Consider the following 14,582-nt stretch of genomic DNA (forward strand, 5'->3'; position numbering starts at 1 on the left):
TTTTTCCCCTCCTCTTCTGAAGGGGAAGTTTGTTTCCCAGCTGAAGGGACTTTTTGGCAAAACTGACCCTTTTCAGGAGAAGGATGGAAATTACGGAGAATCGCAGTGCTGTCGAAGGCACAACACGGCATTTATATACGCTACAGCTGCCGAACTCTTCAAATTTACAAACAATGAGCACAAATTTCAGGCAAAACATTAAAAGCCAAAGCTGATAGTGTCCCTTTACATCCATAAACGCTTCTGGGCATTAGAAAGAATCTGTCTGGATTTACTTTAATTCTGTTTCAAACCCTCCGACACAGATTTTTAGTTCAAACAGACCCAAACTGTCAACATTCCGGGGAGCAAAAGGAAATAACAACACACGCTCCAAGTCAGGGAGGAAACACCGAAGTAATCGATAACCAGGAACTGAGTCTTTCCAAACATTCATTCATAAAAAATAATTATTAAAGCCTTCTTCAAAACATCTTTTGGAAAAAAGATAAAAAAAGTCTTATTTATAAATATAGCTACACTGGTTATAAATAAATGCACTCTGATTCTCAAAACCCGGCAAGTCTCAGGAAGCCTCTACAACAACAGTCCCAGAAACCTTCCTCTCCTACCGGTCGGGGGTGAACCCACCGGTGAAACGCTGCCCAAGATGGGATTGTGGCAGATCCCACCTGCCCTTCAGGCCCAACCGCTAGGAACCGACTGATTCTAGGATGGAAAGCAGTCTCCTCTTGGGGCGAGACATTCCCTCGGAGCCATGACCTACGTTCACACCTTTATGAACTCGTCAGCCTGTATTACACCTCCAGCGCCATGGAACGGGCTGATCTACCGGCAAAGACACATAAAGGCAGTACCCAAACCAAGAGAAAAGCGTGTTATCCGGACACACTCGGAAATAACAGGGGAAAAATGCGATGCAAGGACCACAAAATCAAATTATTACCTTGAATCCTGCCAACGGTGACAAAACCAGGACAAAAAAAACCCCAACAAATCCCAAACCAAGAAACTATGGGCCAAAAGTGCTATGGATTTTTCTCTTGTGAGAAGACATTCTCGGTGAGCAGGCCAGCTGCTGGGGCCTCGGAGCTGCAAGCCACTCCTTAAAACCCTTTCGTGACTGACAGCACAGCTTGCATGACGGTATTTTTCTAAAACTTCACTTGTTTACAGTATTTTTCTAAACCTCACTTGATAATCTGTCACTATCAAGCTCCACGTGATTACTTGGGGTGCTTCAAATCAGTTCCCTGCTGTCTTGAAACCCATAACCCGCTGTACTAAACAGATCCCAGCATTCAAGAGGCCCGCAAAGAGTAAAAAAACATACAAACATTTCAGTAACAAGATCAGCCGCTTGTTAAAAAAGGTTTAAGTATCTTTAAAAATAAAAACTGTTTAGTAAAAAAAAGACAGATGTATCTCCAGAGACAACTTGACTCCCAAGCTGTCTTGCAGCAACTGCCATACGTATAGTTTTGCATATATAATCAGTTAACACTACTGTTCGGCACAAGCGTCAAATAGAACATTTGACTAAATATTCTAAAATTGAGGAGGAATTTTTTGAGATCCCTTTGGGTAGTGAAGGGGTCTGACAAAGAGCTCCCCCAAACTGTTCCTGGAACAAAGAGGGTGAAGCATAGTATCCCCTGACAGTGTGCAACGCTCTGGCTGACAGCAGCCCAGCCTTCACTCTTGCATTGAAGGTTGCCTCAATCAAAAAGATTGATGGTTTTGGAAGAAAAAAAAAGAAAAAAAATGTAATTCCCTTTCTAGCTAAGAGGGGAAAATCCCTTCCACACCTCTGAAGATTTTAAAGCAACACGCCAAGAGCCTGCTTTTTCTGAAGGTCCAGATCTGGCCACTCAACTTCACAGAAGGGAGCGAACACCTCAGGTTATTGCATAAAGTCTGTTTTCAGTGCTGTAATTTCCAGGCAGCTGAGAGCTAATACCAGCCGCTTTGGCAATGAGGTATTTTCTTTTCCACTCCCCAACAATGCAGGTATTGACATCACAAAATAAGCCGTCGGGTCACTCACTGGCTAAAATTTTGTTAACAAGCTTCCAATCTCTCAAGGTCAAGCTTTAAAAGCACCTTTTGGCACCGCGCTGAAAGCAGAGTTATGTTGCGAGCGGCTGGAGAAGCTTCTGCCCCCGGCAATGGCGTGGCTTTGACAACAGCCCTCTGCTCTCAACACTGCTTGCCAACAGCACCTTATTTAACAATTAAAAAAAAAAAAAAAGTTATTTTCCTTTACAAAAGCCAGTCAATCACTGAGGATTAGGAGGTTACAGTTTCCACAGCGATATCAGTTGGCTGATCTGTGTCCAGCATGGACAGCACAGATTCCTTGAAGTCTTCTGAGGTTACCACCAGCGGGTCAACCCCCGCGACCTCTTCGAGCACCGTCACCTCTGCTCCGTTGGGCTGCTGCCTCACCATGGCTGCCAGCTTCAGCCGGTACTCTTCTGCCTCCTGCTCTTTCTTTATGAGCTGGCTGCGATATTCCTGAGCCTTTCGGTTCGCCTCTTGCAATTGCTGCTGCAGCACTTCCCTTTCAACACTGTCCTGCAGAAAATAAAGTCGAGAGAGCCCACGATGGAGGCCCAAGCTGCGACACGAAGGGAACGGGGCATGCAAGCACTCCAACAGTTACGGGTTATAAAAGCAAAATGCTCTAACGCGGCGCTTCAAACGTGCTGGGGTTGAATTCTGTTCAACTGGTTGGCTCCTCACAGGTTACCAGAGGCCGCCAGGACATGGGAAGGAACAAACTGGCTGGTGGGTGTCCCCACAGCGTGCAGGGAGGTGGGCTGGGAAGTGACGCGTCACCTCACTGTGATGAATTTCAAAGGTTGGAAGCAGGTATAAACAAAATGCAAGAAATATAAAGAGCTATTAGTGCTGAAAAGATGAAAGGCAATTGAGAAAAACGTTCTTTCCCCCAACAGAGAGTGACAGGAGAGTCATTCCTGCTGCTTTATGAAGAGCTGAGGCTGACTTATGCCCAGCCCATGTGTTGCCCTTCTACAGGAAATCCTAAATCATCTCCGTAAATGACCACGATTCATCTAGAAACCACTGAGCTACAGCTTCAGGCAGGCAGAATGGCAACAAGTGATTTAGCTGGCTCCTTCCCTACCTATACTCAACAGAGCATCGCTCCTCTCAACCGCTTGCATGTTCACTGCTAACGCAGGAGCATGTGCAGGAAGAGTAGGGAACCTCTGGGCAGAGTTTGTTACAGACATCCCCGGGCGCAGCTCGTTTGTGTTCTGAGATGGCTCTGGCAGACCGGGAGCCCAGCATCCTCAGCACAGCAGAGCAACACACAGGAGACGACGGCAACCGAAGTTACAAGCAGGAGTATCTACCTTGTCTTCCCTCAAGTCATCTACATTTTGCTCCACTTTTTGCTTCTTGGCCAGTGGCTTTTCCTCCTCTTCTGCGTCATCTCCATCTTCAATAACAGTCTCTTCTGCAACCTGACCAGCAGGTACAGTTAAAACTGAAAAATCAAAAGGCGATAAATTATACAGTGTGAGATGTGCTTTTGCACAGATGTTTCCCAAAACGCTTCTCTGAAGCCAGTGCATCAGTGTGGTTCTGGAGAAAAAGAGGAGACCTGTGGATCAGCAATGCCAAAGTCTTCCCAGAGAGAAGAGAAACTCTGGACTGAGTTTCCAGTTTTCTTTATTCAGGCCTCTGGAATACCCCAGTATTTCACCACAACGGGACGGACAGAATCCGAATTCAAAGATTTGCATCTTAGAAAACATGTGAGGTAAAAAACTATCATTCTGACACCTTCAGTAATGCAATTAGTAGCTGAGACAGGCTAAGCCAGAGGTATAGAAAGCTCTTCTCGAAAATTCCCAGTACACAGTCCCAGTGGCTAAGCTCTGAATCAGCTTTAAGCGCATGCAAGAGCTGCAAATACTCCCGAGAACAAACACATTTTAAATCTGCAAACATGGGTTTTCACTTTGGGAAGCCAGCAGCAGGAATTCATCCAACCAAGGAGGAGAAAGGCACCACGTGAGCTACTGAAGGTAGCGCTACCTAAACAGTTCTCCCTTTGTCTTCCTTAGACTAAGAGTGGGTTGCAAGCCAGGAATTGTTTGTAGTAATTCAGCAAATAATTCTGAATAATTAACAGCTTTAGAAAATTGCTTTTCACTCACGAAGTCTGTAAACAGACAGAACTGATGTAACCCATCTCACATTGTAGCACTGCATGCATGTTAGAGGAAAGCTGCTCTGCTTCCTAATCCTCTTTTTCTGCACCAACGTTAATCCAAATAATCGAGTATCCCTAGGACATGCTGAAAGAATTGTTGGTAAGAGACAAGGCTGATGAATTACATCCCTTGAGGAAACAAAAATTCACTGTACGAGCGCTCTGGAGCTCTGCCCTGCTTTACTGAACACGATTTACATTTGCCTTGTAAAACTGATAGATTCATATTGCCCTTGGCAAGATAAACTAGCGTTATGAGAGGAAAAGGTGTATTCAAGCTGACATTAACAGCCTAATGCTAACTTTTACAAGAACGATGGAGTGATTGCTAAAGGCAACAGGCTGCAGTTTCATCAGTTGAGTGACTTACTCGCAGGCTGGAAAGTCCGCCACAAGATAAAGGAATCGTCGTTGCCTGGCTGCCAAAGAGACAACGGCTAACTTGGTGTTTCTCTGCCCACAACGCTCTATTGAAGGTGCGTGGTTTTAACACAAAGACCAAAATCTTAAAGTGCAGCAGCTACAAACAAGTCGCTGGCAAGCTCTGCCGCTGATGTAAGTCACATAGACATTTTAACCCCTCCTGGAGCCCAGAAGTCAGGCACAGATCCGTTACACTACAATGCCGAAAAGCCAGATCACACTTTTTTTTTTTTCTTTTTGAAGTTAATCCTCAGCACTGCCTTCCAGCTTCAGCTCCTCCGTACCTTGCTGTCCATCTTGCACGGTTAGGATGAAGGGCTGGTTAAGGCCACTGCTGGGGATGGCTGTTTGCAGGCCGCCGAGGGGAACTCCGTCCGTTACAATGGCGATGACGCGTTGCCCTCCACTGCCAACCACTTGTTGTATGGCAGAATCGACAGGATTTGCTTCCACTACTTCCTCCGTCTTACCTTAAGAAATACAGTAAGTGCCAAAAAAAAAAAAAAAAAAAAAAAAAATCAGTGTTTCCTTCTCTCTTCCTTGAATAGAAACTGAGGTCCAGTGAAAAAGCTCAAGTACACAGCTTGAGACTCTTGGGATGCCTGCTTACTAAAAACAATCTGGAAATACAGTAAGTCTAAGTAGAGGAAAGAAAATAAAATCCACTATACCTTAGCAAAACAAATCCTCTATAGAGTAAAACCAGCATTTTCTGTGTAAATGACTAACACACAAGCATATTAATTAAATTAAAAAGCCTGGAGCTGGAGGCAGCTGTTAAGCAGACCTGGCTCTGCAAAGCTTCCTTCCGTGACCCCTCCCTCAGCTCTAAGGAAGACAAACCACACGCAAAAACCTCCCCGTGCCTCAAGAGCCCCATCCAGACCAGCGCAGCCAAAATAACCATGAGGTAGCTATTTAGTTTGGCCGGGTGACCACAGACTGGTTCAACTCCCTGGGACACTTTTTGTGTGACTTACAGCTCACACAAATAATCAGGATAGCAAACCCTCGGCTGCATCCTGCTCCCAGCACAGGCTGAGAGTGCAGGAAACAGAGGGGATCTGACCTGCTACGTGCGTGCCGGGTGCCAAAGAGGAAAACACTCCACTGCCGCAGGTCAAGAAATCAGTGGTGTGGCACCAGAAGCCTTCAGAAGTCAAACTGCTTGTCTCTAGATTCTAGGAAAAATGCTTCGCTTTGGGGAAAATAACTGAGTCCCAAGGTGAAAGGATTATATAAACTAACTTTATCAATTCCTAAATCTGAATTAAAGGTCAAACATTACACTCTACAAACATACCACAAAAGATCATAAAACTCCCAAACATAAAAAACACCCAAACCTTTCCATAAGAAAAAGTTACCAGAGACTCAAAACTTTTGTTGACTATCAACATTTACAGCAAGCTGGGGACCAAAAACATTTCAGACGCTTTCCTCCTTAAACAAATATTTACCTATATTTATATATTAAACGCATGTTCTGGAGTATTTTGTTTTGGTCTTTTTAATATAACTGTTAAAGCACGTCAAGAGCAACATACCATGACGTCAGGGTCAGACATGCTGGTTAATAAAAATTATTATTTTTATAATAAATTTTTATTATATATACCATAAATAAATTTTTATAATATAAAAAGCAATAGAACTGTTACTTCTACTGCTAACAGTTGCTGTTTTATTTGAATTTCAACTGGGATTAAATAAACAAACAGAATTAACCCTCTGCTTCACATATATATATCATCATCTCTTCCTTACTCTGAAAGGAGGCAAATTCACTTCCACATCTTAAAATTTCCTCCCACTTCCACGCAAGATACTCACTAGGACTAAACAAATTTGAATGGGCATCTGACCGGTTTCCCCTACCTGTGTCTCTGTTTGAGTCAGAAAGCGGTGCCGATACTTCAGCGAGGGCTGCAAGCGTGGCAAGCACGGAGGTCGTTGAATTGGAAAACTGCATGGTAGAGTCACCTGCTTGGGAAAGAGGAGAGGAAATTGAAGGACTGTCAGGACCTGCCCTATCCAAACAGAGAATAAAGCAGTCAGATTGCAACAATTTTGTCATCTAGAGGATGAAGGCACCAGCTACAAAGTATTTTCTAGGCTCCTACTGGTCCATGGGGAAAGGGAGGTGGTACAGAATATTCTTTCGGAGAGGTGCCTCTCCTATTGCTAACTGTAAAAAGGGTTTTGATAGTACTTTAGGACAGACTGTACCCACTCCGAATATTTAACACCTACAATTGAATTTAAAGCAAATATTAAGCTATTTCTGAGTCACGTAACAAAAAGAACAGCAAATGTGAACCGATTTGCTCCAGCTTTATTGTAAGAACTACAGAAAGGCGGGCTGTCTGCCAGGCTACTTGGCATGCCGAGCTTCGATCTGGAGACGCGGACAGCTTTTCAAGATGCAGCCACGCTGCCTGATGACACTCACAGACGTGCTGGACTCCGACTGCTGTAATGTTGTGCAGAGCGGTTGCTATGTGCATAATTTCTTGGCTTCACATTGTACTGCAACTTTTGAAATTGCAAAACCTGAAGAATATATTAAACTCATTGGCTATTATGAGTAAATTACAGCACACAAGTTCTTCCTCAGTTGGGAAAGCCTCCAAGTACAGTCTTCAGCATTACTTCATGGCCCAAACGTTTCAGCACAAGTCAGTTAAGAGAGCCTTTTGCTCAAACGCAGAAATAGGCTACATATATTGCTTGATCTCAAGGCAAGGGGCACGCAGGTCCCTTCCTTCTCCCCACTCAGGTTCAGTAACGGAAAGACCACAGTTACTGCAACGGGGTATTGATTTGAATCAGATAAACAAGTCTTTGCGGTTCCAAAAAACAATGTTTCTTCCTCCAATTGACCCTAGCAATTCCTATTCAAAGGCAGACTTAATAAGAATGGAACAGGAAATTAACTAAACGGGTGCAAACTCAGTGCATATAACCCACAATTCCCTTTAAAAAAAAAAAAAAAAAAAAAAAGAAGAGATCCTGTACCTCATTGCCAGTGTAGATAAACAGATTACAAGCACACAAAGGAAAGGTCATCTAAAGTTCCCCTGACTTAATCCTTGCAACCGATCTCTCTTTCTCACCGGCCCTCGATTTTCCAAAGGGACCTATTTTCAAAGAATGATACTTTCAAAAAGCCGTGGGCTAAGCACGTGAAAGTACCAGAAGGTCTAGTGACTCTTTTCAGCAGCTTGGAACCAGATTTCTTCAGACCAGCTAAAGGTACCTGTTCCCATTCAAAAACCTTTTCAGTAACAGAAGACACAGGGAATTTAAGAGAGACAAGAAAAATTATTAGCCATTAGTGTTAAATAACAGATTTTTGCCAAAAGAAAGGCACAGCCGCTGATGCCCTCTTGTGGGAAATGACAGAAAACCCTCCTGATGTGGCCTAGAGCAGGAAACACCGGCTGGTCTCAACCTGACCGGCTATTAAAGTGTTGTAGGGGGAAAAACCCTGGGTATTTTAGTCCAGTCACACGTGGACAATAAGCCACCACCGTGTCGTGGCACTGAAAAAGGCGATTACATTGCAGGACATACAAGGAGAGGTGCGGCGAGAGATGGGGATTGCCAAGGCCAGCGCCAAGAGCTCACCTGGAGTGCTGTCTGCGGCCGCCCACCCACATACCACGGGTGGATTCAAGGGATTCAGGGAGCCCGGCTTGCTTAGCCCAGCGGAACAAAGGCAGAGAAGGGACAGGATCGATTTCAACATCAAAGGGATGGAGGCAATGGAAAAAGAAGAATGATTTCAACTAAAGGGCTGCATTCACACCAGCTGTGGGTGTGTTTAAGCTGGAAATCAAGAGTTTTCCAACAGCCCTTCAGCAGAGTGCTGGCCTCTGTGACTCCCACCTGCTTTCCAGGCAGAGCCAGACCCCTCTGCAGAGACACTGACACTGACTGTGGCAAAAGTGTCATCCGGGGTACAAAAATGCCAAAGTCTACACCCCTTTGAGTTTGTGGAACATCCTTGACTGAAGATGTTGTGCATCAGTCACACTGCATTTTCCTCACAGGCAGGAGAGGAACACTTTGGGTCATTTCCCCCCTTCTAAATTAGGTTTTGTCAGTGCCTCAAAGCTGCAAGCAGCCCCAAAAGCTTTGACAACAAGTCGGGAGCATTGCTGAAGTCACTGTGGCCAGGCACAGGCAGAGAGGTCTGGGTGGGACTGCAGAACATCAGTATCTGTGATTTTCAAAGCATTCTCTAGCAAATAAGCAAACATTCATGCATGTGAACAGTCCCACTAACCAAAGAATTACTCACATGCAGAAGTGTTTGCAGGATGAGCCAAATAGCTTCATAAAACTTGTATTTAGTAGCCTCCTTGAGACTGAAAAGAAACAATGGTTTGGATTTCCCCAAATACAGAAAAATTCACTTTAAGAGTTACTATGAAAATTTGCCTTACATAAAAAGAATTCATATGCAGCCTTAAGTTAAGTCTTTTCCCCACCAAAATAAGGCTCACAGAACAATAAGGAACCTAATTATTTCCATGTAACATGTGGGACAGAAGAAATAAGGAGTAATCTACGTATCCAATAGACCTGCTTGTTCTGCAGTTTCCTTACTCAACATTTATATATAGCAAAACGCTCACTCAACTCTTGTGGCCAGTAAAGAACAAAGCAAACCGTTCCCCAACTGCTCTGCAGTGCTCAGGATTTGGCACAGCCAGTAATTCTCATTATTTCTCTGTTGCAATCAGCCAAATCCATTTTCTCAAGCTCTGTTGCTTGTAACAGACCTGGAGCGGACCCACAGCTGAGCTCAGCAGAGCTTTGCCACTCACAGTGGAACCACGTTTGTTTACATCAGCTAGAAATCTGCTTTGTTACCTTCAACTGCAAAAATATTCTGGGGCAGGAAGCAGTAGGTGGGTGTGTTTGGCTACATTTCACCACTTTTCCTCTACTAAATGACCATCTGCCCTCTACTGGTAAGCAGCCTTAGGAATTTTTTCAGGATTTTCCTACTCAAAGTCACATAAAACCTTACCTGAGGGTGTTTTGGCGTTTGCTGAAGAGACAAGACTTGTGAAATTGAGAACTTCCCCTGATGTAAGAATAAATGGTGAGGTGAGAGTCACAGTGCTGGTGATGGGATTTGTTCTCTCTGAATGAGCGTTCACCCGGTTCTGCATCGCTTCCTGAGAAAGACAGCGGGGTCAGGCACACATTCATCACACTTTCTGTGGTATTAAGCATCCTTGAAACATTTTAGAGGCAGATTATTTCCCTCTGCAACACGCCAGGGACACCAGCACAAACACCGTGACAAAACCACCACCTAAACTTGGCAACTTACACTACAACCATGCAGGATGCATGGCAATAAAACCCCATCACCCACCGAGTCCTAGCAGGCACGCACTAGTTGATGTAGAAATAAGACAAACCTCATGCACCTCCATATTTCTAGTTCTCTCTGCAAACAGAAAATAATCCCATCAGACACAACAGGATTCCTCTCACTCTAGCACAGATAGTTACGGGTCAAAGAATTACCGACAAGTTTCTCCCTCCTAAACCTACCTGTAGCATTACCAGAGTCTCTGGATTGTTCTTGTCCAAAGCAATATCAAAAGCTGATTTATCAAACTTGCTGAAAGCATGGACATCTGCTCCATATTTGATGAGCAACTCTACTACATCTCGGTGGTTGTGCTCCGTCGCCCAGTGCAAAGCGGTCATTTTCAGCATGTCCTTGGCGTTGACATCAGCTCCGTTCTGAAAGAAATCAACACTACTTGTCTGCATGCTGTCTCCTCTCCACATCTTAAAGGCAGTGCCTGCAATAGCATTTGAACAGGGAACTCCAAGGGTGACTTAGACCAGCCCTAAATTTAGTCCTCACTTACTATACTCACTCTAATTAGCAGTTCTACAATATGAGTGTGTCCGTCAGCCGCAGCCATGTGTAGTGGCGTCCGGTCCACTTTTGTTCGGGCATCTCTGCTAACACCGGCTCGAAGCAGCACTTCTGCTGTTGAGTAGTGGCCATACTGGGCGGCGAGGTGAAGAGGCGACGTCCCAAGCTGCACGTTAATTTAGAAAAGTTACTGCCGGTTTGCAGCAAGAGACGACAGGCACAGAAATCAGTATCTCACTTTCTCCATTGTGCCATCACTGAGCCTCCTTCCCATGCCACAGAAGAACAGCTCTGCCATTTCAGTATCATGACAGATAATTTCACCACTGTTCAGAAAAGGGCAGTATTACAGTATTACTAGGCTCAGTGACCTCTCAGTACAGTTAATTCCTTCACCTTGTAGTTATGAACGAGCAGACTTTTAGGAAACAATGACAACTGGTAATGGAAAATGGCTACCGATGGCTTGCTCGTTATGATCTGGTTCCCCATTTATCCAACTGTTGATCTTCAGTTTCATTAAAGCTTTTATTTCCTTTCCAACCCAGGATGGGCTGGTTTTGTTTTCAGGGTTTTGATTTCTTTTAAGGAAACAAAAACACCCTCAAAGATGAGTTTCTTGACTGAGAAAGTTTAAACAATTAAATAAAGCATACTTAAAAGAACTTCATATTGCTGAGAGGTTTAACAGTTCTTCTATTTGGCTTGAATCATCATTTATCTCAGCTGTTGGGAACTGCACTTCTTAAAGCATCTCACCCTGTACATACTGCTGTCTGGGACAGCATGGTGCTTGTGCTCTCGTGCATTAGGCACAGATCAATCCCTACACAAGCACCAATTCATCTTTGCCTGAGGAAGGTCTTGGGTTTTCAAGTGCTTTATCCGGAATCTGCTTCACCACAGAAATCCAGAGATGTATTATCTGTCAACCCACACTCCAATTTTCATTTGTATCCTTTAGGTTCAGCCCTAAAGAGCACACAGACGACTCTTTTCACACAGAAAACCAACGTCTATTCCCCTGACGTACCCAGTCGGTGGTGAAGGGAGCACCGCTTGCCATCAGCTTTCGCACTTCGTCATCTTCGCCTTTGCGAGCTGCTTCTAGCAACCTCTTCCCTAGGTCCACTAAGGACATCTTCATACATGGGAACAAGCGTTTGCTGAAAGCTGCAAACAGAAAGCAAACAGACAAAAAGCAGTGAGGCAGAGACATTTAAGAGTTGTACATCTGTGGCCCATTTGGACACACCATCCTCCCATATGGGACTAGGCGCAACACAATTAATAAACAAGCATAAATATTTATCATATTTTTCAGTTCCGTGCCCTGAAATGTCAAGAGAAGGCAGCACACAAGCTCAGCAAACGGGTCAGATGCCTCAAGTCACCAGAGCTTGTGCAAAATCCCACTTACCTCAACAGCGCCTTGCACGGACACAAAGACTTGCCCATGTGGATCCAGTTCCAAGAGCAGAACCTATAATAGCAACAGCAAAGCTGTTCATACTCCTTGCACATCGTTTTTATTTTTTAAAAGCGCTTTAAGAACATGATTTAATCTCCAAGACACTCTCCCCCCAGCCCTAGCAACTAAGGGTGGGGGAACTATCCCTGTTCTCTGCTGGTAAGAAAACAAACCTGGGTAACTCCACGACTTGTTCAAGGTCATAAAAGGAGCAGAACCCAAAAGCTGCACTCAATATACCAGACAACAGTGTCTGTATTTATTCCAAGCTACATAAAACAGCATCATTACAGCAATAAGGAACTATAGCATTTTTCTCAGCGACAGGGTTACGCTGATATGCCAGTCCCTCTTTAAAGTCTATCCATTAACTCATGTGCAACGTCCAGTAAGCGGCTACAAATGAATGCCTGTGCAAACGGGCACCGTGCCACCCAGCATAACAGCCATTCCAACTGCACTGAGACCCTCAGCTGACTTTTTTCCCCTTCAATTACAGTTCTATGAAAGAGCTGGAAAGCTCTCTTTCTTAATTCTTGTTCTTTCAAGAGAAACATCCCACCCCGTCCTCAGCGACCAAGAGAACCAGCCATCAGCAGCACAAGCCCTTTAAATAAAGCCAGACTGCAAACCTCAGCCCCAAAGCCCATCGGGATACACTGCCCGTATCAACGCCTCGCTCCACAAACGCACCTCGCTCCACAACTTGAGCTTCTCGCTTTTTCTGAGTACGCAGCTATTACACACAACACCCCAGGCTTGGAAGTCAAAGAGCCCCAAGCAGTTACTCAGAGTTTACTCTGCAATCAGGACCTTGGATGCACGTACAACGCATGTGTTTGACTACCACAACCCCTCTGCCCTTCAGGACTTTCCAGTTTTTGTTGTTTGGTTGTTGGGTTTTTTTTTTTACCTCTTTCCCCTTTCTCACTTTTTGTGAGACAGAAAGGTTCCTTCGCATCGCCCACGTTGAAAACACTTGCATGTTTTCCGGGCACAAGTCGTTGCACCAAACTCTGTGTTTACAAAATTAACCACCAGCTTACATATTTGTAATGCTGGAGTTTACCACTCTGGGTGTGTTTGGAAAAGAAAGAAACTGGATCACCAACAAACCCCATCAGTTTCTCTCCTTGTATTATTTGTCACTTATTATTTAGAGGCCTTGCATTCCTGCTCTCTTCCCAGCTGGATGCTCGCAGCGGGGATTTAAGTCTGAGGCCCCCTCTCTTCTTCTTCTTGTTTTACGTTATTTGCAGTACTGGGCTACTGTTGACAACTCCTTCACCTCCCCTGTGCCGCATTTCAGCAGCAAAATGAAGGAGCGGCCTCCCCGGAGCCCTCAGCCTCCCGCCGAACAGCCGGCTCAGGGTTAGCTCTGCAGACCTGCCTCAAGACCGGCCCCCCCAACTCCCCAGCCCCCCCTCCGTGGGAGGCAGGCGCCCCCCTCCCCTCCCTCAGTCGAGGACCAGGCCCCCCCCCCGTTCCCCCAAGAGGGGCCCATCCTCCCACCGCTCCCCCAGGGCAGGGACTGTCCCTCCTGCGCCAGGACCCCCCTCAGGCCCCCTCCTGCTCCCCCCCCGTGCCAACCCCATAGGGACACCCCCACGGGACCCCCAGAACACACCCCGCCACCCCGCGGGGGGGCACAGCCCGTGCCCATCCACTCCAGGCCGGCCCCGGGCACTGCTCCCTCACGGGGTCCCCTCTCCTCACACCAAGACCACCCCTCACAGCGGGGCCCGCACCCTCTGTCCTCACGAGGGGGTCCCCCTTCACCCCGACCCCTCCCCTCACAGGGGGACCCCTCCTTCACCCTTAACCCTCCCCTCACGGGGAGACCCCCCTTCACCCCCAACCTGGGGGTCTCCCTCCACCCGTAACCCTCCCCTCACAGGGGGGTGGTGGTGTCTCCCTTCACCCCGACCCTTCCCCTCACGGGGGGGTCCCCCTTCACCCCTAACCGTCCCCTCATGGGGGGCGGGGGGGCCTTCACCCCTCCCCTCACGGGGGGACCCCCCTTCACCCCCAACCTGGGGGTCTCTCTCCACCCCTAACCCTCCCCTCACGGGGTGTCCCCCTTCACCCCTAACCCTCCCCTCACGGGGATATCCCCGCTCACCCCCAACCTGGGAGTGGGGGGGTCTCCCTCCACCCGACCCCGACCCCGACCCCTCACGGGGGGGATCCCCCTTACAACCCCAACCCTCCCCCACGTCGGGATCCTCCTTCACTCCTAACGCTCCCCTCACAGTGGGGTCCCCCTCCCCTCCCGGCGCCCCCTGCCCCACTCACACAGCGGCTCGGGCCCCCCCCCGGCACGCGGCTGTTCCCGGCGCACGGCACCGCCCCCTCGCCCCCGCCCGCTGCTGTTCCCGCCCCTCCCGCCGCGGCCACACAAAATGGCCGACCCGGAAGCGCCGTCGGCAGGAGACAGCGGAAGGATATTTCTTGGGCAACAAAAAGAGTTCGCCGCTGTTGGCGGAGGAAGGGCGGGTTGAAGCTCTCCTCGCTCTGTCGCAGGG

At 46.8% G+C, this 14,582-nt stretch overlaps 1 protein-coding gene across 4 annotated transcripts; it reads right to left on the reverse strand.

Annotated features, from left to right (window-relative positions):
- Nucleotides 1-416: 416 nt before the first annotated feature.
- GABPB2 (GA binding protein transcription factor subunit beta 2) lies at nucleotides 417-14,464 on the reverse strand. Of its 4 annotated transcripts, none has more exons than XM_080368112.1 (10): nucleotides 14,353-14,464; nucleotides 12,007-12,069; nucleotides 11,620-11,759; nucleotides 10,585-10,752; nucleotides 10,250-10,444; nucleotides 9,714-9,864; nucleotides 6,551-6,658; nucleotides 4,957-5,142; nucleotides 3,384-3,517; nucleotides 417-2,577 (listed from the first exon to the last, which is right to left on the reverse strand). In XM_080368112.1, the coding sequence occupies exons 3-10, from the start codon at nucleotides 11,731-11,733 to the stop codon at nucleotides 2,290-2,292; spliced, it is 1,344 nt and encodes a 447-aa protein (XP_080224238.1). In that variant the 5' UTR covers nucleotides 11,734-11,759; nucleotides 12,007-12,069; nucleotides 14,353-14,464; the 3' UTR covers nucleotides 417-2,289. The 4 variants fall into 4 exon arrangements, with proteins under 4 accessions (XP_080224238.1, XP_080224241.1, XP_080224240.1 ...); XM_080368115.1 differs by having other exon boundaries at nucleotides 6,551-6,655; nucleotides 14,353-14,461; XM_080368114.1 differs by lacking the exon at nucleotides 14,353-14,464 and adding an exon at nucleotides 12,971-13,411.
- Nucleotides 14,465-14,582: the final 118 nt, after the last annotated feature.

The sequence above is a fragment of the Falco punctatus genome, assembly GCF_963210335.1.
Source record: "Falco punctatus genome assembly, chromosome: 18".
Classification (NCBI taxonomy): domain Eukaryota; kingdom Metazoa; phylum Chordata; class Aves; order Falconiformes; family Falconidae; genus Falco; species Falco punctatus.

Bases quoted from the DNA above. Each gene is read 5' to 3' on its own strand.
- GABPB2 (XM_080368112.1), bottom strand. From the start codon at position 11,733: ATGAAGATGTCCTTAGTGGACCTAGGGAAGAGGTTGCTAGAAGCAGCT. The intron at 10,753-11,619 runs GTACGTCAGGGG...ATTAACGTGCAG, and splicing joins CTCCCTTCACCACCGACTGG to CTTGGGACGTCGCCTCTTCA. The intron at 10,445-10,584 runs GTGAGTATAGTA...GATTTCTTTCAG, and splicing joins TTGTAGAACTGCTAATTAGA to AACGGAGCTGATGTCAACGC.